This window comes from Lycorma delicatula, chromosome 2 (genome assembly GCF_047948215.1).
Source record: "Lycorma delicatula isolate Av1 chromosome 2, ASM4794821v1, whole genome shotgun sequence".
Classification (NCBI taxonomy): domain Eukaryota; kingdom Metazoa; phylum Arthropoda; class Insecta; order Hemiptera; family Fulgoridae; genus Lycorma; species Lycorma delicatula.
The window spans coordinates 146,190,480-146,215,742 of record NC_134456.1 but is presented as its reverse complement, the minus strand read 5'-3'; the positions used below and the strand labels follow the sequence as shown (position 1 = coordinate 146,215,742).

Below are 25,263 nucleotides of genomic sequence, written 5' to 3'. Positions count from 1 at the left end.
AAGTCATTTTTTATATCATAAATGACGTTTATAATAAATGCAGTAAAGTTATTAAACTTCTCTAAAAAAAAACCGAAAAAAACAGTATTTGCGGTTTTGTTAAGTGACAGTGCTGACGTTTGATTAGTTACTGCGGCACGCTGCTGAAGTTGATGAGTTAAAAATATTGTTTTTTAGAACCTGTAATATTATTGTGTTTTTAGAACCTGTAATAACATTTAATATTTTGAAAGAGTTTAAAGATTCGTATAGATTGTAATAACAACTTCGCCGAAAACATTTTTTATCATATAACGTGACGTTCCATGTGCTGTTGTTTTGTAGGTTAGATACAATACATTGCAGATATATCTGCAAAAATGGATTGAATTAATACAATGAATTGGTGTAATGAATTAATATAACTGATGTGAAATATTGTAATAAAATGAGTAATTACAGTGAAATAAAACACAAACTTGGTTTGGCTATTAAGAGGCCAGCTGCACAAATATTCTTTAATATTAACAGTAGCCCTAAAAAGTCTAATGTTGAAAATAAGCTACAAGACAAATCTTATTCTATATCAGCGATTCTACAACAGCGTAAATTACTTCCGGTCTACAAAGTAAAACGAAGGTAAAGTAATTTTTTACTATATTTTCATTTGTATTATAATAGTGATAGATGTATTATATTTGTAATATGCAATTTCTAAATTACATATTGTCAAATGTGATGTTTATTTTCTTCTTAGCATGTAAATTAATGTTATACTCATGTAATGAAATCAATTCTGTGCTTTGATGTATGTAACTTTTGTTTGTAGTTCATTTGTGTATTGCTATAATGTATAGTGGTGGTCAGTATTTTTATTGTTAAAATTTACAATCTGTAAAGATATTATAGATGCCTCAAAGGCAGGATTACCTAAGTGATTTTATGTCTTAAGAAAAAATAAATTAATTACCAATGCATAAGTTGCCTTGTTGATTCCAGCAGTTTGATATATATGTTAAGGATTGTGATGTAAGTAATGTGTCTGTCATTTTATGTAAATGCTGTTGAAATTGAGTAAGAGATGAGTGACAGCAAGTGGGAAGTGAAAACATCAGTGATTTACTGTAATCTGTTTGTTGTTTATGTACTAAATGATCCGTTTAATCACCAACCTTACAATTTAGTAGATTGTGCAATGTTGAGCATAATCATTGTGTATATGCAAGTGAGAAATACAATATAAAATATTATAAAAATAAATTAATCAAGGAACAGACCAGATTCGAGGACGATTGGACTATATTATATTACTTGGCTCTGAACTTTGTCATGCCTGCAGTTTGATTGACACGTGGTGCTTGGCCATGATTGGTTAGATACCCAAGTGTATACATTTTTTTGAATAATTATTTAAATTATCTTGCCTAAAACTTTCTTTCCTTTTCAAATTGTCTTTATGTTTTTTTTTTTTTAGCTATAATCCACACAAATATTTTTTCTAAGAAAAGCTTTCTATTCCTTTGTTCTAAATTAGATTCTAGCAGATTTCTTTCTACAAAGCTCTTCTGGATTATGCTATTTCCTTTTGCAAAAATAAATTCTCAAATGAGTGTGCAGCAGTTGAGTTGATTTATGAAATACATTAGAAATATACTTGTGAAATTTTAGTGTACAATCCATTACAATACTCAGTTCTTTTAAGCTATAACTGTTGTTTTTTCCATCATCACATCTATGCAGTAAAGTTTACTGAATAAGTCTGAAGTGAATATGTCACTACAAATTTGTATTTTATGTTACTTAGTTTAAGAGAATTATCCCTACAGCAGATAAAAGATGTGCTTTAAAAGCTATTTTGTCCTGTTGTAAGAAATGACAATTTGTGTCATTTTCAGTTTCCTTAAGCAGTTTAATGTAACTTACAAACATTAATATGTTAGAGTATTTTATACTGTCAGTAAATCATTTATTAACTTTTTTTTTGTACAATAAAATTTCATGGTTAATGGTGTAAATGCCCGTTACTCCTGCCCAAGGCATCAGAGACCCTGCCAAAAAACCCAAGAAATTAGTTAATATAAAGCTAACAAAAAAAAAAAATTAATTGACAAACTGAATTTTATGAATGTACTCTATATATTCTGCTAAGTAGAATTCATAACCTTTGCAGATTCACTGAAATGCAGATGTAGGGTGTATAAGTGAATTAAATACCTGTAATCTTGTTTTAGATCATCTCTTAAGTGTAAACTTTAGGAAAATTTGTATAATCCATGAAGTTTACCCATTCTTTTGGTTCGTGTTATCTCTACATTGACTATGTTTCCCTGGAAGCATCCTGTTCATATTTTTTCAATTACGTGGTTTCTATGTACTAAATATATTACAGACTATCCAATATAATATTCCCGTGCAGTGAATGTTGCTCTGATCTGTTTGTTTCTTGTATTGATATAGTAGCATTAATATGCTACTTGGTAAAAAATTTTATACTGTCAGCTGTAATTAAAGCCAAAATAACATTTTAATAAAGAAAAAACAACTATTAGAGTGTCATAAATTGACAGGCAAGAAAGCCATAAAATTTAGGCAATTTTATGAATCTCATGAAGAGGTCATAAAATTTAATGCTTATTCATGTAAAATTTATGAAATTTGATGCTCAGTGTTGGAACATATTTTGCATAAAGTGTTTCGAAAATAAATTCATCATGAAATTTCTTGTTTTCCTAAAATATTTTTAGTGAAAAGGGGCCTTATGAATTTGGAAAATTATGGAATTCATGGAATTACTTGGCCACTTTGTTACAATAAGATTTAAATTTTTTCACAAAATAATAAATTGCAGTGAATTCTTCAGTCATCTAACTAGATTGTCATAGCACAAATTTTCATTGGATTTTCTGGGTGAAAATTTGTTTTTTTTCGCACTACAAAAATATTTTACTTATCTATAAAAAATTTATTGATGGAAATGAGAGCAGTTTACTTACTGGTCTCTTCTTACTGTATAAAAATTAATACTTATTAGATCCTTTGTTTTGTCCAAATTTAAACTTTGTGTTAGATTAGGTTATTAATATTTTATAGGGTCATTACTGAATGCTGTTTTATGTACCTTTGTTTATATTTGACTATTGGATGTTGGATTCTTTGTGACCTTATAGAGGTGTTTGAAATGATCTTCCTATCATGAAAATGATATTTGTGGAAGTTTTCCTCTAATGTAGGGTACATAATATTAGTTGCTTACTAAAGTCAATGTTTTGAGGATCATGAATTCGAATATAATGCTATTATTTATTGATCTGCAGTTTGCAAATTTAAAACATTATTTCTTGTTTGATTTTAATTTGAAATCCACTTATACGATAATTTGTTGTTAACGTTGTTTATATGATTTTATACCTGCTAATATTGACATTGCTTTTTAAAAATCAAGAAAAACTAATGAAAACATTAGGAAAAGTTATTGCAATTACATTTTTTTATTCAGTTAGGTTTTGAGAAAGCTGGTAATTAGAAACTAATAATAAAAAATATTTATTGTTGGGGATGCCTGTTTACCAGACCTGAAACTATGAAGGAAATGAGGAAAGATTCTATGAATATTTTTTTAAAAATAAAATGTTCCCCCAGTCTCTTCACTAATGTAAATTGAATTAACTTTGAGAACTAATTGTGATTAGTTGCATTTCATTGTCAATGAATCTAATGTAGGTTGTTACATTTGTTTTTGTCCTTGATGTCTATTACCTTCTTAAGGATTTAAGGTTTTTTAGTCTTAGGATTTAAATAATGAAAGTGTAAGTATAACTTTAAGTTCAATAAAAATTTTAGATCTTCTATCGCCAGTTTTTATTAATAAACACAAAATTTCAAACCATCTAGAAAAATTAATAATGTAATCTATAGTCAATGAGTATTTTTTGAGTAACCATTATTGTCCTTCTAACTAATATTGTTAGATTTTGTTGCCCAAGCGACAGACAACTTATTATTTTATGTATTATTTTGATGCAGTCATATCTTAATTTGCAGTTTCCATTGGTTTTTTGGTATTGTTTTTGCTTTAAGAATACAATGGAAAATTGTAGGGGTCTTTGTCTTATTTGTAACTTATTGGTCACTTTTAAATATAAATTTGGGTTGATGTAGGTTGATGGGACCCTTATTAACTAGGCCGTAAGTGACTCTATTACTACTTTTATGATTAAAGTTTAGTTTTATTTGTAAGTTGTTTAAAAATCATTAACTCATTAAATCATTTTTCTATTAACAAATTATCGATGTTTTTGACAGTCTCTCACTACTACCACTTTTATTATTGGTGTTTTCTTTCAAACTCTTTGATGTACACAGTGGGTGGTGGGAGATTGTACAATGTAATAATTTGTATTATTATACCTTTTACTATTTGTTTCACATAATAAAAAGCCAATAATAAATTTCCTAACTTTCTGGCCGGTGCTGGTCAGTTATGCAATTGATTTTTGAAAAAAACTCAGGGGATGCATGATGGTTTTTTCAATTTGATCATTTAAGCTTTATTTAATGAATTAATATCTTTATGATAAAAAGATTACTTTTTATTAAAAAGCAATAACCAAAACCGAATTCTTTTTTTCACATTTTTATGTAAAAGTATTTATTTCCAAATCATGTTAAAAAAATCTGATGTGGACACCACCTGACTTCCTTGCACACCTGTTAAATTACATATACATATTTTTTGCTGCCCTTCATTTAAACTTATTTCATTTGAAAGTGAGTTACAATCCTCTAATTCTTTAATAAAGTAGACAGTTACAAAGTTGCAGAAATATTAGTTTTTATTAGCATTTTATATTTATACAATTATTAATTCAACAATCTTAACATGAATTAGGATAGAGTAAAAGTCCCTTTATTATTCGTATTACTAGATCAGTATTATTCGTGCCTTTATGAGTTGGTGATTAACAAAAGTTTCAGATTTCTGGTATGTCGTGTAGATAAAAGTTAATAATAATTAAACTAGTCCGTTTAGTGAACTTCAGGATACTGATTACAAATGTTAATTTTGACCTTACAGTGTAAAATATTCAGTTTTTATTATTGTATTATTTGGTGAATAATCAAAAATTAAAAAGAAACAATCATACAGGGAAGAAAAAGATAACATGAAGTAATATATCTCAAAAAAACAACAAGAAGATGAATATGAAGAGGAAGAAAATGTTAAGAACAAGGGAAGAATAAAAAAATTAAGAGAGAATGATGAATATAAAGAGAGAGAAAATTTGAAAACTATAGAATGTGTACACAAATTAAGATCAGAGGAATTTTATCAAACCAAATAATGATTAAGTGATTGGGAACAAAAAAACAAATAAACAAAATGATGATCAACTCCAACTTAGGGAGAATATTGTCCAACAATATCAGAGCAGTAATGAACTAAAGATAAGAATTTTTTGCAATTTATTAAAGATCAGGCTTGTATGCCTCGTGAGTGTCTATTTTTCAGTCACTCTGTAGGTAACTTTAATGTAAATAAAATTTTACAGAAATTCCAGAATAATTAAATAAAGTTAAACAGAAATTAAACTAGAGGATCCAAAAGTAATACGATTCTAAATTATAATTTTAAATTAATATAAAAAAATCAGATGTTTCACGAAGTCTGTTATATGTACACATGTGTAATAATACCTATTAAATTACTTTACACATTTTTAGAAGTACATAAAATTTTATTTCACCAATAAATAATGGTATTTTTCATATTTTTTTTTATTGTTATATTGAATAATTATTTATTGTAAAATGTTTTTTACAGTCAAGGGTTAATTATAAATTCAATATAATTAAATTAAAAAAAAGGAGATGAAGTCTGATTCAAATCAATGTGCCTTCCCTTATAAAATCCAAATATTTCATTAATTAAAATTTTATTTCTATAACCCTGGAACCAATGAAAATAAGTACCACTTATGATATAGCGATAAAAATCTCTCAATGAGAGCTGCTTATTACTGCAGTAAAGAAAAAGTTCAAAATCCAATTTTTTAGGATTTTGGGCACTTTTGGTTAAATCGATTGCAATCAAATGGGGAGGTGCACAACTAGATGTTGCAACAGTTGTAAATCCAAAATTTCAACATCCTATGGCTAATCGTTTTTTAGTTATGCGAGATATGTAAGTACATACGTACCTACGTCACGCCGAAACCAGTCAAAATGGATATTTCCGTTGAAATCAGATAACCGAAAATTTTCAGGATCAATACTTCCTTTACTTCGAACAATGAAGTAAAATTGTTAATATCATAGTAAAAAAATTTCTAAATTTTACAGTCGTGTTAATTAACCCATTAATTGCCAGAATTAAATAAAAACTACTTTTTTTTATTAATTACTTTATTTCATCCATTTGTAAGTATATAAAGCTAGAAATATTTTCATATCAACAAAAAATTCAGTAATGGCTTAGTAATAAAATGGTTCGTTTACGCACCTTTGGCCAAAAGCATAATATAAAATTTAACTTTGTAAAAACATAAAAAGAAACCAAACTATTTATAAAACTAGAAAAAACAACTATGAATAAACTACATTAAATTGTTTTTAGTTTATTGTGTATTTATTTTCTTTGCGGTGAATGAAATTCTTTGAAACATTTTGAGTGCAGGTGGACTTTAAATTTTATACACAAAAATATTGTGTGGTTTTTGCACAGCTTACATCGTCTTCTAGCTTTGTTTGCATGTTCGGAAATAACATGTCCTACTTTGTCCAAACGAATATTTTCCGGAAAACTAATTTTTGAAGGCCGACCTTTGGTTGCCAATGATGGAGAAGGAACATTATCTCTCCGAATTTCAGCGATGTACTGTGGTATTTTTATTTCTTCACTTTTGATCAACAATAATACAAGGTACGACCTAAAGTCAATTTGACTGATTTTATCATGGTTTACAAGCCGATATAGTTTCCACGAATTTACTATAACAGAATCGGTAGCATTAGTAAACAATGGCCACCACCACTTTTTTCCACTCACTTTTATTCTATAGTTTTCAATGCCATTATCATGAGAATCCACGCCACCCATCAATTTCGTGTATTGTGCTACCATTAATGGCTGACTAATAGTTATATCTTTTCTTTCTTTTCTGCTATATCTTTTTGTATTTGCTAATGGGTAAATTCCATTGTGATTACTGGCAACTTTCACCACTGCATTATCATTCCATCTAGCTACTGCAAAACTAGTTTTTTTATCAAATGCAAAATCGAATGTACCTCTATCCATCTTCTGCAATACTTTTGAACTCTTTAGTGGGCAATTAGGAAGCCTATTTTCTCTGACAGTGCCGGTAGCGCAATATCCTTTTTCATTGAGTAATTTAAATAGATCATATGTCGAAAAAAAATTGTCAAAATAAATTCTATGCTCGTTCGGATGGGATACAACATTTAACAGATCGAGTACTACTTGTGTCCCCAGACCATATTCAGGTTTTTCTTTTTTAGCACCTCCGTATGGTATAATTGGTACAAATACCCATCAGAACTACATAAACACCAAAGCTTGAATCCAAATCTGATTGGTTTTCCCTTTATAAACATTTTTGCTGAATGCCTACCAAAATATGGCACCATTTCTTCATCAATAGATAAATTATGAGAAAAAACGCCAAACTGTAAATTACGTTTGTTTATTTCATCAAAAAATGGCCGAATCTTTTGCAAATTTATCGTTCTTGTCAAGCAATTTGTTATCGGAAAGGTGCAGGTTCCTTTTTATTGCTCTAAAGGTGTTACGGCTCATTGAATTTCTGACTATTTCAACAACCTTATCTTCTCCTTACTCCAATACATTTCTGTTTGAGGTAACGTATGATAACCAGTCAGTATCGAAATTGCAATAAATCTTTTTAGTAACGCACTATTTAAAGAAAAATCATGCCGATTGTTGTCATGTGCATATTTTATACTGAACTCTAAAATCATATTCAACAAATCATTATCAAAATAAAGGAAAAATATTTCAAGGGGTGATTTTCCTGCCAGTTTATTTTCTAAAATTTCTATTTGTCTATGTTCTACTGAAATTGGGAATTCTTTATAAATTGGTTCAATTTTTTCCCATTTTGGAATGTTTGTTTTGGGTTTAGTTTTAGATTTTTTTGGTTTATCCTTGCAAATTGATATTTCAGCATCAATGTCTTTTTCTGTATGTACATGAATCTCAAACGTACCTGCTATATCAGTTGTTGCTGTAGAAGGGTTCTCGATTAGCAAATTGTCATCAAAATCTTCTTCATCTGTAAGTTCATCAACTTTAGGTGGAATATAAGTCGCGTCAATAGCAGTTGCTTGCGATATGTTGTTATCTTCATCTAAAATGGACTGCAATTCGTCAAGCGTCAGCGGTTTTTAAAATTTCCACATTTTAAAAAATACTTAAATTATAATGAAATCAACTCGACTCTTGTAAAACTAATGCATGTACATAGTAAATAAACACTATACTAAAAGACGATGTAATATTGTTTGAGATATTTCTTGAGTAAATTTCTATGAATTATAAAATTAATGCCGAATACGTAATCAAAATTTAATAACAAAAGGAAACGCTGTATCAATTCAATAAAATGTTAAGACTAAACAAAACTACAACGATGTATAAGCAAAACAATGCAACACAATACTGTGAGAATATTCCAACATAACCTATTACGATGTATGCTAGCTCACGAGACATCACTCATTATGCCAAATGTGCGTCATCGCACCATTATCTTTAACGACTGCTATTTGTAATGATTTTTAAAAACAAGTTATATTTATCAATTGACAATAAAAAAACAAAACCTAGAGATATAATTAAAATAATACTCTGCTATCCAAATATATTATAAAATGAATCAGTTACACGGAATGTTAAATTACAGTAAGTTTGAATGCAGCTAAACTTAAAAAATAAAAACGTAATCAATTATAACTTATGTTAGGGTGATCAAAGAACTTAACAAAGTAAGGCCAAATTGTAAAAAGTGAAGAAAATTATTTAGAAATTTATAAAAAAATTATTTTAGAAAAAGGTTTTTCTAAAATATTTTCACACCACTGGCAAAAAATCGGTTAAGTAGAAAAAAAGAAACTGATTATTTTTATACTTGTGGAAGACTTAATGAAAGTTGAATTGTGGGGCTATTGTTTTGTGTTCATTTAATTTTAGTTAGATTTCATAAGAAAGCTACCTATTGTAATGTACAATGATTCCTATTGTAATGTACCATGTACCATGATACCATGATTCTGGAAAATTTCGACATATCTTCGCGTTTTACATCCCCCAGACCCCAAAACCACCATCATCTCAAAAGTTTATATATGCATTTATGTATATATATATTTTACTTTCTTGTGAACCCGATAACTGCCTATCACTTTTTTTTTTGCGCCAATCACTTTCAAATTGTTCTCTAAAAATAACTCGACAAAAATCTCGGTCGAGTTCATTAACGGCCAGAATCGAACCATGGGGATGGAAATGGGGGGGGGGGGATTTTTCGAAAAAAACAAAATATCGCCATAACTTTCTTATTAAGAAAGAAAATTGGATTCATTTAAAGTTCTTACTATACTTTGGATAAGGGCCTAAAACTTATCTAAGTGAAGTTTTTTGATATAACCAACCATTGGCCCAGGGGGTGGAAAAAATGAGGTTTCGAAGACAAAAAAACCATACGTACCTTAATAGGGAGAGTATCGAATCGGTTTAAAGTTATCGTTAGCCCTCTAAACATTACCTAAAAACATTACCAAAACAAAAACAATAAAAAAAATCATAAATTTCTTATTAAGTAAAATATCGAATTCGTTTAAAGTTACTTCTATTCTTTGGATAAGGGCCTAAAACTTACCTAAGTAAAGTTTTTTGATGTCAGCAACCATTGGCCCAGGTAGTGGAAAAAATGAGGTTTCGAAGACAAAAAAAAAATGTACCTCCCTTATTAGGCACAGTATCGAATCGGTTTAAAGTGGTTGTTAGTCCTCTAAACATTACCTAAAACTTTTGTCTGAAACAATTTTTAATATAACCAATCATTTTGGGATGACCAAAATGTTGTTGGGATTGTAAGATGGGGCTTGTCATATGGTAAACAAGTGAAACTTTTTTCACATTGCAACCATTGTTGTATTGACTAAATTTGAAGTTTTTCTTAACTTTAAGGTGGACATTTTTTTATCCCCTACTTAGCACTGGTGAAATCTACCTCTGCCTTCTAGCGTGCCGAAAGGGATTTTTTTTTATTTTGTGGGCTCCCATACTCAGTGGAAAGATAGAATTCAGGTAAAATTGTTTTTTTAATAAAATAATCCCTATGTTATGGTAATAAATTTAAATAAAGAACTTTTTAAAATTGTTTTAAAAATGCAAAGATATGGCCATAATTTATAATAAATAAAGTTGTAATTTTCTAGGTAAAGGGTGAAAATTTTTGTCAAATTTTTTTCAAGAAATTTTAAGAGTAAGGGCTATCAAAAAATTAACATTTTACACTTTAAATGCAGAGGGTAACTTGTGAGATGGATAAAAATTAAAAAAAAAATTTTTTTAAATTAAAAAAATATATTTTTTATCACATCATTGGAGTGGGATGATCAAAATATTTTTATGGTGGTTTTTAGGCCTTTTAATGTATAAAATTTAGATGAAAAACTCCTTTTCTGAAGCAAGATATATAAAAGAAAATATAGTCAGTTTTTGGGGATGGGTGGGATGAATGTTAAATAAACATTTTTGGTAGTTTGTGATCTTGATAAAAAAACTTTAACTTTCATGGGAAAAACATTTTCCCATGTAGAGGGTGTCCTAAGGTGTCCTAGTAATGATATCAAATTCTATTTCAAACAAAATAGCCCCACCCCATTTTCCAATTTTTGGAAAAAATTAATACATACCCCCCCTCCTGAAGGCAGTATCTGTCTACCAAGTTTTAAGAAAATTTGTCTACATGATGCATAGTTAAAAGAACAAATACAGGCCAACATACGTATGTATGTATTTACATATGTATGTACCCAACGTTTGTCTGACAAAAATAGATTTTTTGGACTTGGAAGAATTAGAATAAATTTTTTTCTTTTTATTACTGCAAAATCTATTTAAATGTCTTATTAAGGCACAAAACTTAAAAAGAGATTTTTGACTGATTTATATTTTTGACTGATACTTTTCTGTTATAGCAGCATATATTACTATAGCCAGGAAAGTAAAATGTTGGACTGTGGCTATGGTGTTTTTATCATTAGTTTTTTGGTTTCTGATGTTCTATTATGTATTTTATTTTGTAGATTGCTTGAAGAAGTTGATAAACATTCCAGCCTTATTATTATAGGAGAAACTGGTAGTGGCAAAACCACTCAGATTCCTCATTTTATTCACGACTTGAAGTTAGAAGGAAGCAAAATGATTGGTGTTACTCAGGTAACTTACAGTTGTGTTTAATTGATCTTTTAGTTAGCACAGATATTTTGGATCAAGATTGCACTTTTCTATAATTGAATTATTCATTCGGAGGGTAGAGTGCCTTCATGAGCCATATTGTGTTGTCAAATTGTTAGATATAAATTTCTCTCAATAAAATCAGCTGCATTTTTAGAACTTCATTGCTGAATCAGTATGATGTATTTATTCTTTGTTTGTATGGATAGCTTAAACCATATCCTCCTTCCTTGTGGAGATGTATAAAAATAACATTAGTTATATTTGTCCATCTAGTTTCAGTGTAACTTAAGAGGATTCTGATTCCAATCATTTGGAACTTTAACCTCTTAGATGCCTTTTATAAGATAATTTCAACCTATAATAATATTATAAGTTAATAGTAATAATATAATATTATAATAATACATAAGTTTATAATAAGTTAATTTTAACTTATTGCACTTTGTGAAATTTCATTATTATTATTGTAATAAATGGTTAATGCTTGCAAATGTAGATTGAGAACAGTTACGTTTAATATTAAGTTTGTTTAAGAAGTATCAAATCTTAGTCCATGATAAGGAATTACCTTACCTAGTGGCTTTCACTCCAAGTACTCTCCTTCTAAGTAGTTCCTTTGTGACTCTCGCAGAACTCAGTAGTCCTATGGAAGGAATTCGTTTTTTTAGTCTCTTTTTGGAATGGCTACCAGCTCTGTTGCGATAATCATATCTTCTGAGAGATGCCAAATCAGGTCCCTATCAGTGATATCAAAGGATCAAAAAATCCTGTAGATGGTCAGTTATGTGATTATCACTGTTCTGATTTTTTGTGCTGAAATGCATTATGATGATGCAAAACCTTCAAAGGAAGTACTGTTTATTGACAGTTGTATTTTTTGGTGCGTATTTGAGGTGAAAAAGTTATTAAGGATCACTTTCAATTTTCTTTATTCTTCTATATCAGGGATGATTGTAATTTCCACTATGATGACTGATCTATATTTTCTGGGTTATACTGTTAACCCAAGATTCATCATCAGTTATCTCAGTCTTAAGGAAATAACGACCACTGTTGGTGAAATCCAGAATGTCCTCTGATAAATTAGAAATGAAACTTTCCATTCAAGTTAAAGCAATGTTGGTCGCTTTAATTTACGTATAAATTTTGTTGTCACTTTGTGCTTGCCCTAATCATCCATTAACATTTTTTTTTTATTAAACCACCACTAATTCCAATATCATGGAATTTCTTGGGTGTTATGTTTATGATTTTCCAACTGTTGATTTTTATTGATATTTGAATTTTGGCTTGTTGGCTTACCAGTATGCAGGTCATTCAACTTAAGTTTGGCCATTTTGGAGACAGTTATACCAAACTTTAATTTGTGGAACCAGTAGTTCCTTAGTTCTGTTCCTGAAAGCCTGTTTAATCCTACATTTTTTTTTCTGTGGGGATCACCAAGTTTTTTGCCAGAACTTGATGCAGTAATGTTGTTCAAAGCATTACTCATTATGCGTAAAATAAATAAGTGACAAGAATCATTTACAGCATCACACATTAGCTACTGGAAAGCAATTGATGTGTTCTATGAGGTTATAAAAAAACATATGCACTAGATTCCATTGTTGTGCTCTATTAAATTTTACTGCTTGCTTTGAGGTGCTTTTGGAGAAAAAAATATGTTAGATATGTTTGGAACAAACGTATATTTACTTTTTTCACTTTTTAAAATAAGAAAATAATTTCTGGTATGTGATCTCAGAAATTTCTGGATGAAAGTGAGAACATTCTACACAGGGTGTACAAAAAATAATATTGGAGGTTTTAAAGCCTTTTAATATTTTTTAACTTTACAGTAATAGATCACAAATAAAAAGAAAGAGTAACTCTTGCAGTTTTTCCCTAAAAGTGTTAAAAGTGAGCACCTTTTTATCATGTGGCACACATCCAACTGATAAGAGAGTTCGTCCCGTACTTTAACCATCATGTTTGGAGTAATGGAAATGACAACTACTTCAATTCTGTGCTTCAAATTGGAAGATCAGTTAGTAGCACAGGAAAATACACAGATCTGTTATAAAACCCCAAAGAAAAAAAATCACATGGGGTCAGATTGAATAACCGTGGAGGCCACCACAAACAAGCTCTGTCATGGGGGTCTATGCTGACCAATTCAGTGGTTGGGGAAAATGCCATTCAACCAATCCCAATTAAGGGTTGGGATTCCCAGTTCTCAATTCTTAATCCCCAATTAAGAATTTCATTGAATTTTGGGAGTATCTTTCACATTGTAAGAGTTCGTGAGGATTTTCTGACCCCTAGATATGGACATTATGTGTGTTAACTTTTCCACTGAAATGGAATATTGACTCATCACTAAACATAATGATGCAGCATGAAGTCATAATCTTTGTGCTACAACTTTTCCATTGTTAAGACAGCATAGTCGGTAGGCTTCAAAGTTTGTAACAGCTGTAAATGATATGAATGAATATGAAAGTATTTTCTTTAAAACATTCCATACTGTCATCACTGGCAATGCTAGTTTGCAGCTAGTCTTCCTGACAAATGTTTTAGGATTACATTTCATTTCCTTTCAGAAGCGTCACAAGGTGGGTCTTCCCCAACGGAGTTGGGATGTACTCTTTCCTTTACACAGATATCGAGTGATTTCAAATTGCTATGCCATTGACGAATGTTATTATCACTTGGAGGTTCTTAAATAAACTTTCTACAGAATGCATATTGAACTGTAACTACTGATTCATATTTAACAAAGTACAAAACACAAAAGGCTTTCTGTTTAGTGATCACATCTATGCTAGTGAATGCTGTCACGGTGAAAGATAGGGAATCAGTCTACAGACATATGCGCCGTAGACTGTACTTTCTTGCTCTTTGATTCTAGCCCTTATCAACACTACATCTCATCCAATAGATATAACAATTTAAAACCGTGATATTTTTTGTACACGCTGATATTACTCTGCTGTAGGGGTTGGCAGGACTGCCTTCAGAATTTGAATTATGAAGACTGCTACATCATTTATATGCTTCACTATACAGTTCTCATCATCCACTTCATATTATAAACTTTTCATATTCTACAGCTTCTAATCTTGTTCAATGTCTGTTTTCTCATAGAAATTCCTAATTTCTCAAAATTAGTACTTTTTTTTCCTAATTTGCTAGTTGATCATAATATGTTTTTCTTTTGTTGGAATTATTTCATTAAAGTAATTAATTAAATTATTATTGAATGGTAGTAGAAGAACTCAGAGCTATTATAACCATTGCAGAAAAATTTTGAATTTGGACTTTCTGTGGTAAACTGTAGGCAACTGCCTGTCTTAAATTTTTGTTGTAGCATGTACAGTAACTGTCACTTGATTTCATGATTTATTTTTTATTCTAAATGTTACAATCAAATAATGTGTTATTCTAACTATTCCAGTGATAACAAACTTTATCCAAAGAGAACTTTATCCAAAGACATCTTGAATGTGTTTCTTATACAAAAATCACCCTAGATGTTTGATGAAATTAATAATTTAGCCCTTTGGAGGACTGTAAAAAATAAAGAAAGAAGAAAATTGGAAACTTGAAATTTTTATGTCAGCTGATTATTATTTTTTAGTCTGTTAAATTTGTTTTTTGTTTTATTTAAAACATACATGCTTAAAAAAATCTCTGTTCAGGAACTGTGGACTTTTAGATTTCATGGTGGTAAAAAATAAATGAAGAATTTTTATAATTAATCTATAAAATAAATAAGTTAATTTGAAAGTTTTATAGAAAGTTTCAGTGTTTTCAACGTTATTAATTTTTTTTTACAGTGCTGTCAAATTTAAATTTCATTCAGGGTTTTATTTTGTATGGTAGTAGTGTGATTTATGATTTATTTTCTTAGAAAAAAAAATTTTTTATTAAGATCAAGTTTCTTTCTTTACATTCCTTTTAGAGAAAAATTTGATTTATTTTTGTATATTAAGTCAAATCAGCTGGTAAGTGGTACTACCATACTCTGGCAGCGTGGCCACTCGCCACCAGTAGGAGCCCCAAAGGTAAGTGGTACTTTATTTTATAATTATTTTAAAACTGATTAAAAAAAAAAATTACTAATTTAGTTGTTACTTTTAATACATAAGAGTTATATTTTGTAGCCACGTAGAGTTGCAGCAGTTACAGTAGCACAACGTGTGGCCCAAGAGATGGATGTAGTTGTTGGCAGTACTGTTGGTTACTGTGTACGGTTTGAAGATTGTACATCATCCTCTACAAAACTGAAATATTTAACTGATGGAATGCTTTTACGTGAAGCTATGCTAGGTATAAACAACTTCTTATATTTATTATTATTTTTTTTTAATTTATTGAATTTATTATTTTGAAAATTAAGATGGAAGTTAAATGAAAAAGAATATTGATTTTTTACCTGCAACTGTCAGTCATTCACATTAATTTCTGATTTATGTATATTTTATATTTTTTTGTTACTTATAAATGTTATTTCTTTTGTAGAAAAAATTGTTTTTTGTTTTTTTTTACATGTGAAGCAAATAGATAGGTATAAGGCATACAATGTTGATAAAAATTTGTCTTTGAGAAGGTCGAGACTGCATTAATACCAAACCTGGAAACACACCCATCTAATAGGATAATAATAATATATTAATCATACTTTTATTTATGCATCTTTAATTTATTACCGTTTTCATGTTTTATTAGTTATAATTTATTATTATGTAATTAGTATTAACAATTCGATAAATAAAGATTGCAAAAACAAGAATTTTAATGTAGGTGTACTTTTAAACAAAAAATCTTAGCTGGTGCCTGAATGGATATCTTATCTGTAATTACAGTAAATTAGATGTACAATATTGTACAATTCTTTTTTGTTTATTATTTAGAATTTTCAGATTCTTTTTTTGTACGATTGTTTTCATTGTTGATTTTACTATTATTATTAACACTTGAAATTTAAATTGTATGTCAGGTTCCTGTGCAAGTTCACCATCTTCTATCTTCATCAGAATAGTCACTTTCATTACCACTGTCTACATGCATGATAAATTTATCTGTCATTTTGTTGAGGTTCTATTTTTTAATACTCAGTTCGGCTTTTTTTTACATGTTTGCAGTATGGTTTCCAATCATCCTTATTCATTTCATTTATATTTTCCACAGTTAATTCAGAAAATTGTTCAGAATAACAGTGGAGTTTTATCAGTTCAGTAGATGATAACATAGGTACTGTTTTTTTAATTATTTTTGTTTCACTGTTAATAATAACATGGAATAGCTGTTAATCAGTTTCATAAAAAATAAAATTTTGATAGTTTTGCAGTAAAAATTTTTTTTATGATTTGTTATTTTAGTTCAAATTTAATCGCTAAGTTAAACTAACCATTTCAATATTTGTATTGAAATGGCTTGGAAAGTTTTTGTTCTAATGAGAGCAGTTCATAAGACATTTTAGTGGCAGTGTTATTCTAATAAGAGGAACTCAGCATTCACCTACTGTCCCTTACTACTTATATAAAATGTAGTAACCTGAACTCATTTTTTAATGAATTTGATATAATATAAATTGAAATGATCATCTGCTGAAAAACTTTACTTTTTGTAAAATGCAATGTAAATGATACTCTAACAAAATAACTATAGGATGTTAATAACAAATATGTATTAAATAAAAAAAAAAATTATTATCAACAGTAATTTTACTAGCAAAATTACACAGATCACCTATACTAACAATTTTATTAGTACATTAACAGAAGTAGTGAAAATAATGTGGTAAAGCAATTTGGAGATTTTATTTTAATATTTATCATCTAGAAAGTCAAGAAATTGATGCCAAAAATTAAATTTTGCCTTTTATAAAGCCAAGAAAAATCTTGATTTTTAAATGTAAATATGTGTAAATGTTATGGATTTAACATTATTTAAAATTTTGTTAAATAATGCTGATTTTTTTTTCATTCATATAAAAAATGTCAAAAATAAGCAAATGCCTTTTAATGATTCAAGTTCAGATTCAAACTTGCAAGAGATTAAATGTAGCACTAGTGAATTTAATACTATTTTTGGTTACTTCTCTTTGGAGACTGACCTGATTTTAATATGAATACAGTCCCATGGGAGAATCTGGGAGAATTCATAACTGTACTTCCTCCATCATTTTGTGTAGATAATCCTGACCAACATCTTAAACATCTTTTGCCATGCCTGTTTGGTTTGCAGCATAGTCCCCATGATGTTATTTGGAGAAGCACACCAAATTTTCTCGGGCATGCTTCCCTCTGCTGCAAGTACCGATTGCACTTAAACAGTGTGTGTTGTGTAATGTCCTCCATTCTGCAGTAGTCACATTCCATGGAGGGTCTTAATGCCCGCATGCACAGGTATGCTTTGAAGCAACTTTGACTGATTAAACTGATTAAACAGAGATGACTGGACTGCAGTCCAGTCATCTCTGGAGGTCCAGGATCAGTGTAGGTCATCTAATTTCTGTCAGCTGATCCCATCTCTTTTGTTACCTGCAGACAAGTTATGCCTTCAGATGTACCTTACTTCTAGTTTCCACTCCAGTACATCTCCACCATCTTCCCAAGTAGCAGATCCAGGGGTGCAAGTTTGGTCACTGCGCTGGCGGCATCATCCCTAAGATGATCCAGTAATTGCAGCATAACTGACGGGGGACTGCCCTGTGCATCTGACTAAGAATTATACGGACTTTCCTCCCATTCAGCATGACAAACAGAATGGTGTCCGTACAACACTTTTGAGAACACCACCTCTGATAAGACTCTTCACTTTGATATTGGTCATTTTGCTACCGATAGTGGCTGCCATTTTTTCAGTCTTTTCCAATATCTCAGTTATGTGTCTCTGAAACATTGAGTTTTTGACCCTAATTGGGGTCAGCTTAGGGTTAGCTTTTACCTTTGAGACCATGACCACTTGGATCTTCTGTGGCAAAAGGTGAAGCCTGATCTGCAAGTGTGAGACAGTAATATTTATTGCCTTGTTCTCAGTGTTCATTACCATTTGTTCCGATTTGGCTGTCACTACACATGCCAAGTTGTCAGTAAACCTGGTTAGGGCTGCCGCTTGAGGAAGTGTGAGAGACAGGATTTTATTGTAAATGATATTCCACAGTATTGGCACCATCACTGAACCCTATGGAACACGATTCCTATGTGGATCCTGATCAGAATATATCTCTTTTGGCAGAACTAACAGTTGCTGATCTTTTGTAGAGGTAACGCTGGAAGACCAGTGATTTGGTTTTTACTAATACCTTTAAGGTGGTTGGTGTAAAAGGGTGTGTTATGAATATATTATTAGTCTGACATTTGATTTTCTATGTAGCTTTGTTAGTGCTTACATAACTGCGACTTGAGCAGCAGTGAAATGTTGTTGGCTATTGTATGTTTATATCCAGAGCTTCTACTTTTTGATAACTACTAGACTTTTCTTTTTTTTTTTTAATAAAATTATGTTACTTTCCTGATGCATTTCTAATTTTTCTTTTATAGATGAGTATTTGATGGGATATAATGTTATTGTGTTAGATGAAGCTCATGAAAGAACTATTCATACTGATGTTCTTTTTGGAATTGTAAAAAAAGCGCAAGCATATCGTTTGTTACATCACCTTTCACCACTTAAGGTTGGTTGAGTTCTTTCCTCATTTTTGAAAACTGGAAAAACAATTAGTTTTCAGCTTGTTTCTCATGTATATTGGAATTCTGTGTTTATTATTTTGTGATTTCAGGCATTGTAATTGTTTTAAGTTAGTTTAAAGTCATGCACATAATGTTCTGAAAAATCATTGAAATCCCTCATACTAATGTGATGTTCTGTGATATCATTCCCCGTATATAAAAGAGTTGCTTATTGTGATATTTCATTAACCACTGGAATTCCTCTCTGTTAGTTGTCTATTATATTTATCTTAATTATATCAGTGTATTTAATGTATGGATTTTATCACAGTTGGAAGGACTTCTCTCTTAATATGATTTGATCTTTTCTGTTATGAAGCATTTTGGAGAATGCTTTATTTTTAACATATTCAAGCATAATATACTGCAATGGGTCATCTATATTGACTTCACTTAGAGACAGTTACTGACTATTATTGTTTTATTGTATATGCAGTTTTTATTTGGCTTAGATTAAGTGTAGTCCTAATAAATTTGTTAATCACAATTATTCATTACATTTATTTCATAATTTTTTAAAATTTATTAATTTGTTATTAAACAGTAATAAGTAATTTTGATTAATAGCTCAATTTGATATTTGTTCTTTAAGGAACAAAAAGTCTCTTTATCAGATGTGTATTAATTTTAGTTTTTTGCGTAACATAATGTTTTTAAATAATTTATTAAGCATTTGGTCTGGCATAATTTACTTAATTTATGATTATATTCCAATTTTAAAAAATAAAATATAAATATAAAAAATATATTAAAAAAGAAAGAAAATTCACTGAACAAATTTCATAATTCTTTAGCAGGATTGAAAACATTGTTAAAAAATTTACCATCAGTTTGATAAAACATATTCTTATCTTATGAAAATATATTGTGTATCCTTTCTTAAAGTTCGTTATTCTTTCTAAAGATAATTTTTAGGTATAGAAAGATAATTTTTACACTGATTTCTATAATGTAAACAAATAAGTGATATTTGAACTCATAATTTTAGTTGTATGAGGCTCTGACGGATACTTCTAGAATCAGTATTGAAGTTGTTTTTAGTTTCTTGTACGAAATTAAGGAAGTATTGTGATTGCGGAAAATTTCGGTTTTCAGATTTCAACAAAAATATCCATTTTGACCATCCCTGAATCCATTTTGACTAGTTTTGGCATGACGTCTGTATATATGTATCTTGCATAACTCAAAAACGATTAGCCGTAGGATGCTGAAATTTTGGATTTAAGACTGTTATAACATCTAGTTGTGCACTTCCCCTTTTGTTTGCAATCGATTGAACTAAAGTTTCCTAAAAAGCACAAAATCCCCAAAAATATGGATTTTGGACTTTTTCTTAACTGCAGTAATAAGCCCTCATTGAGAGCTTTTCAACAATATATCAAAACTGGTACTTATTTTCATTGGTTCCAGAGTTATAGTCAAATAAAATTTTAATTAATGTAATATTTGGATCTTACAAGGGAAGAAACATTGGTTCGAATCAGACCTCATCTCCTTTTTTATAACTTTTTTTTTAAATTTAAATTTATTGATTTATTAATAATTATTAACCTTTGATTGTAAAAAAAATTACAATAAATAATAATTCAATAACAGTAGTTATTGTGAAATAAAATTTTATGTACTTTTCAATTTAAAAAAATGTTATATCTAATTTAATAGGCATACAAGGAAGTCATGTGGTGTCTACATCATATTTAAAATATAAAAAATAAAACAAAGGACGAGTTAATTGAATTGCCAACATCTATTTCTGTAACATTATTTATTAATCATTTCCTTAATCTTGGTCACAATAAACTGCTACTCTTTAAAAATAAATATATAAAAATTAACTACTGGACCAAGTGAAAAGTTTCTAATGTACTTTAAATGGTGTAATTATTGGTATGAAAAGCAATATTTTGAGTTTTTGACTAAGAAATCATTATTTTTAGTTTAAAAATGAAAGGGTTAATACAAATGAAAGTGTTAAAGTAAGTTTATGTTGCATTCATATTTTAATTTGTATCATTATGTTTTGTAAATTTGTTACATTGATATTAATGTTTTGTCATTCCCATCCATTAAATTTATGGAACTTTAAAATGAGTTTACACATATTGAAACTTGCACTGTGCAAAAAAAAAAAAAATTGCCGCAGAAAATAGTTATAGTGTTGATTTCATTATCTCTGTCTTTGTCTGTCTGTCTTAATTGTGTCACTATGTCTATTGTTTTGTTTATTATATTATGTTTCAGGTATTAATTATGTCAGCTACTATGGATGTAGATCATTTTAGTAAGTATTTTAACAATGCTTCCATTGTGTATTTGGAAGGAAGGCAATATCCTGTTGAAGTTTTTCATGCAGTTGAACCACAGGATGATTACTGCTTTAGTTGTCTAGTTACCATATTTCAGATACATAAGGATGCACCTGCAAAGTGAGTTTTTGGCCAATCTGCAGTGTATTTAATTTGTAAATGTGAAGTATTGAAATGCTTTTCTTTTCTTTCTTTTTCAGCAAAACTTAAGTTATGTTGCCTTTTTAACCTATGTATTATTTACGTTTACAATTTTACAATTAATTTTTCTCATAATGAAAAAAATGTATATAATTGTGTTTTACCACGGATAGAATGCTGCAGTTTGTCAGTTGTGTATTATAATAACTTTGCAGTCTATGTTTTATGGGATCACAGTAAAAATCAAGAACTCAACATAATAGTCTGTATGCAGTGAACATTTTTTTGTGTTAGTTTTATTACAAAATAACCTAATAAATTTGATCTGCCAGGCTCTGGGCATGAGTGGTAGCATCTCGGCCTTTCATCTGGAGGTCTCATGCTCAAATCCTGGTCAGGCACGGCATTTTCACACGCTACATATCATTCATGTCATCTTATCCTCTGAAGCAATACCTAACAGTGGTCGCAGAGGTTAAAAAAAAAATAAAATAAATAAATCTGATCTAAGAAATGAAAATTTTGTCTAGAATTTAAAATAAATGCTATTTTTCACAGTATTTATACATAAATAAATGCTTTTGTATTTTTTTTTTTTTTTTATTTAACTGAGCAGGAGAATTTGTAAATTTATGTTATAATTATGTTCTATAATATATAATTTACATTATATATTATAATGTAAATTTTAATTAGAGGTTACTACTTTTTTAAAGTGTTTGTTAATATTTAAAGCTCACTTATTATTGCTATTGCTGTGGCTCTATACCAGATATAAATGCACCCTTTTGGCATACTGCTGTTCCTGTTGCCTGATGTCAGTCAGGGATGTAGTTTGCAAAATTATTCACTTCAGCACTTGTGACAGGCTCAGTGCAAATATTATATAATGTTTTATTTAGGATCATATTATTTAGCTTTTGTTATTTTTTAATTATTTTTATGGTTATTATATGTTAATTAATTATTTTATATTGATATTTTTAATATATTTTTTGTTTGTTTTATTATTGAATGTATATTGCTGACAGTGAGTTATAATTAATTTATTGTGCTATTTTAGCTCGTAGATTCGTTTTTCATAATAAATTAATAATAACTTAAATTAAATTAACTAATGCAATATGGCCTCTCTTAACTGAGGTAATTGGGGGTGTTGTCTGTTTGGATAATGGAATCTGCGGTTAACAGAGACTTAAGTTTTGTTCTTGAATTCGGGCAACTAACCATATTAATATTGAATTGGTAGCAGCATGTGCTGAATTGAAAATGATTATAACAGTATAATTCATTATTTTACTTTACTGTATTATAATAAAATCAATAGTCACTTCTAATCACTCTTGGATCAACTCGCATAAACTTATTTTCATTTCTTAACGAAAAGGTCTGTCACTTTCTTTTGTCTTAACTGAGTAACATGGTCCATAGGAGTGTGATCACGCCAGTTTTGTACTACCATTAAGTCAAGGAAAGGAACATCGTTTCATTCTATGAAAAATATAGACCCTTCAATGTGGCTAATTTCTTCATTTTCATTAATCGGTTCATCTTCATCACTGGAGATTTCATTAACCTCTTTTGTTATCTGTCACAATTTAACAATTTATTTAGATAATTTTTCATGTGTGGGAGAAAACTGTGGTTAAACCAATTCTCAAAAATGTCTGCACTCATCCATGCTGATTTTTGGTTTGCATACTTAACAGGCAGTAAATCTAATTTTGAATCTTTTAATGCCCTAGATTTAGCAGCTTTGCCAATCACAAGAAGAGATACTTTGTTGTCACCATTAGCATTACTGCAGACAAGAACGGTTATTTGCCCTTTACTAATTTAAAGCTGAGTGCAGAAGCTTCTTCCCTTGATTCTAAAGTTTTTGATGGCAAATTTAATTCTATTTCTGAACAAGAGCAGAAAATTTTTTTATAAAATTAGCAGCGTTGTCAGTATCGGCAGATAATTAACAATTTCTACATTTCTCCCGCCAACCTTTCCGGGCAGAAAATGTAGCTGGACCATTCAGTCTTTTATCAAGTTAAATAGCCTTTTCTTACAAAATAGGACCAGATACTGGTACCATGAGGTACCAGTATCCCTCCCTTAACCAAGCCTCTCTTAACAGAGAGACTTGGTTAAGGGAGGCCCTACTATAATTGAAAACCAATAATAATATTTAATAATTTTTTTGTAAACATTTTATGTGATGTGAGATATTTATTTAAAAATTATAAATTATTTAATAAAAATAATATAACATTTCCTTTTAGAATAAATTCCTTAATGCACTTTTAATTATTTATTGTGTCAGTTTGAACTTAAGTATGTATATGTGTATGTCTGTGTACACTAATACAAATGAATGATTACATATTTTTATAATAAAACACTTCATGGATGGATTTAAATTTTACCTTTAAAATATATTTTTCTAAATCTTATTTTTAAAATTGCATCTTGTACATACTCAATTGGCAGTGGAAGACAATTGCTAACTTTTTGCAATGCTTGTTCAAAAACAATATTTCATTTTAGCATCACATCTAAAATTAGTTAGAGATCTTTGATTAGGTATTGTAAGTAATGGGTAATAATAAGTTAAAAATCAAGATTACTAGTGTTTATTACACCATTTGATGGTATTTGAAAAACATCTTAAAAATTACTGAAAGTCTTTTAAGTTATGCATAAAAATAAAAGCTAGTAAGACAAAGACATCAGTGATGTTGTGTTAAAGGTTCAGTGTTATTTTGTTCAATGGCAGTGATATATGTGTCCATGCATGCTGGTGTAAAATAATAACAGATAACCTAGGATATCATGTTAGTCAAATTTCAGGAATAAATAACGTAATAGTTTTATTGAATTATGCCCTTTCGTCTAACGTATATAAATCTTAATAAAATTAAATTACTCTCTCTCTTAAGATAATATTGGTTGTTGGCACCCATTTTGTGACATTTTCTCCTATTCTACAGGAGATAAAGCTACAGTTTTTAACAAGGAATTTTGGGAAATGGAGGATCTGAAGAGGTATCTTAATGGAAATGTTTGGCCAATACTAAGTAAATACTGTAAAAAGTGTCTTGGAAATTAATTTTTAATAATAATTTTTTTTTCTTATTTCTACAATTTCTCTGATGGCCACAGACCAAAGATTATATTGTCTTTTGCCAAATATTTTAAGTTTGTTTATAAATATTATTAGAATAAAGGCTATTATTATTAAATTCTATTAATATAAACTACCTAGTACAAAATAACATAAGGCATATCTTATCTTAATTTTACCATGAAAGTACTTTCATAGTATCCTGCATTCTCAGTCAAGATTGAAATATTTAATTAAAACTGTATGTTAAAAATATTAAAATAATCATGACTGAGGATGCAGGATTCCACAAAAGTACTTTCATGGTAAAATTAAGGCAATCTCAATATTCTGTACTAGGAGGTCGATATTAATAGAATTAAAATTATAATTTCTCAGTGCAGAGGAATAATATGAATCTTAAAAAAATTAATTTCAGTAAAATAATATATATGTATATATATATATATATATAATAAAAATATATATTCCAAAAGGATAAACAAAACTCTACACAATCCA

General features: G+C 29.3%; 1 protein-coding gene across 1 annotated transcript in view; it reads left to right on the top strand.

Annotated features, from left to right (window-relative positions):
- The first annotated feature begins 83 nt into the window (after positions 1-83).
- The window catches only part of ath (ATP-dependent RNA helicase DHX33), a 58,097-nt gene continuing 32,917 nt past the window's right edge, over positions 84-25,263 (top strand). The window contains exons 1-5 of the mRNA XM_075356401.1: positions 84-618; positions 11,332-11,464; positions 15,631-15,796; positions 19,015-19,148; positions 21,445-21,629. Of these exons, the coding sequence (XP_075212516.1) occupies positions 428-618; positions 11,332-11,464; positions 15,631-15,796; positions 19,015-19,148; positions 21,445-21,629 (809 nt within the window). The 5' untranslated portion in view covers positions 84-427. The remainder of the gene's footprint in view (positions 619-11,331; positions 11,465-15,630; positions 15,797-19,014; positions 19,149-21,444; positions 21,630-25,263) is intronic.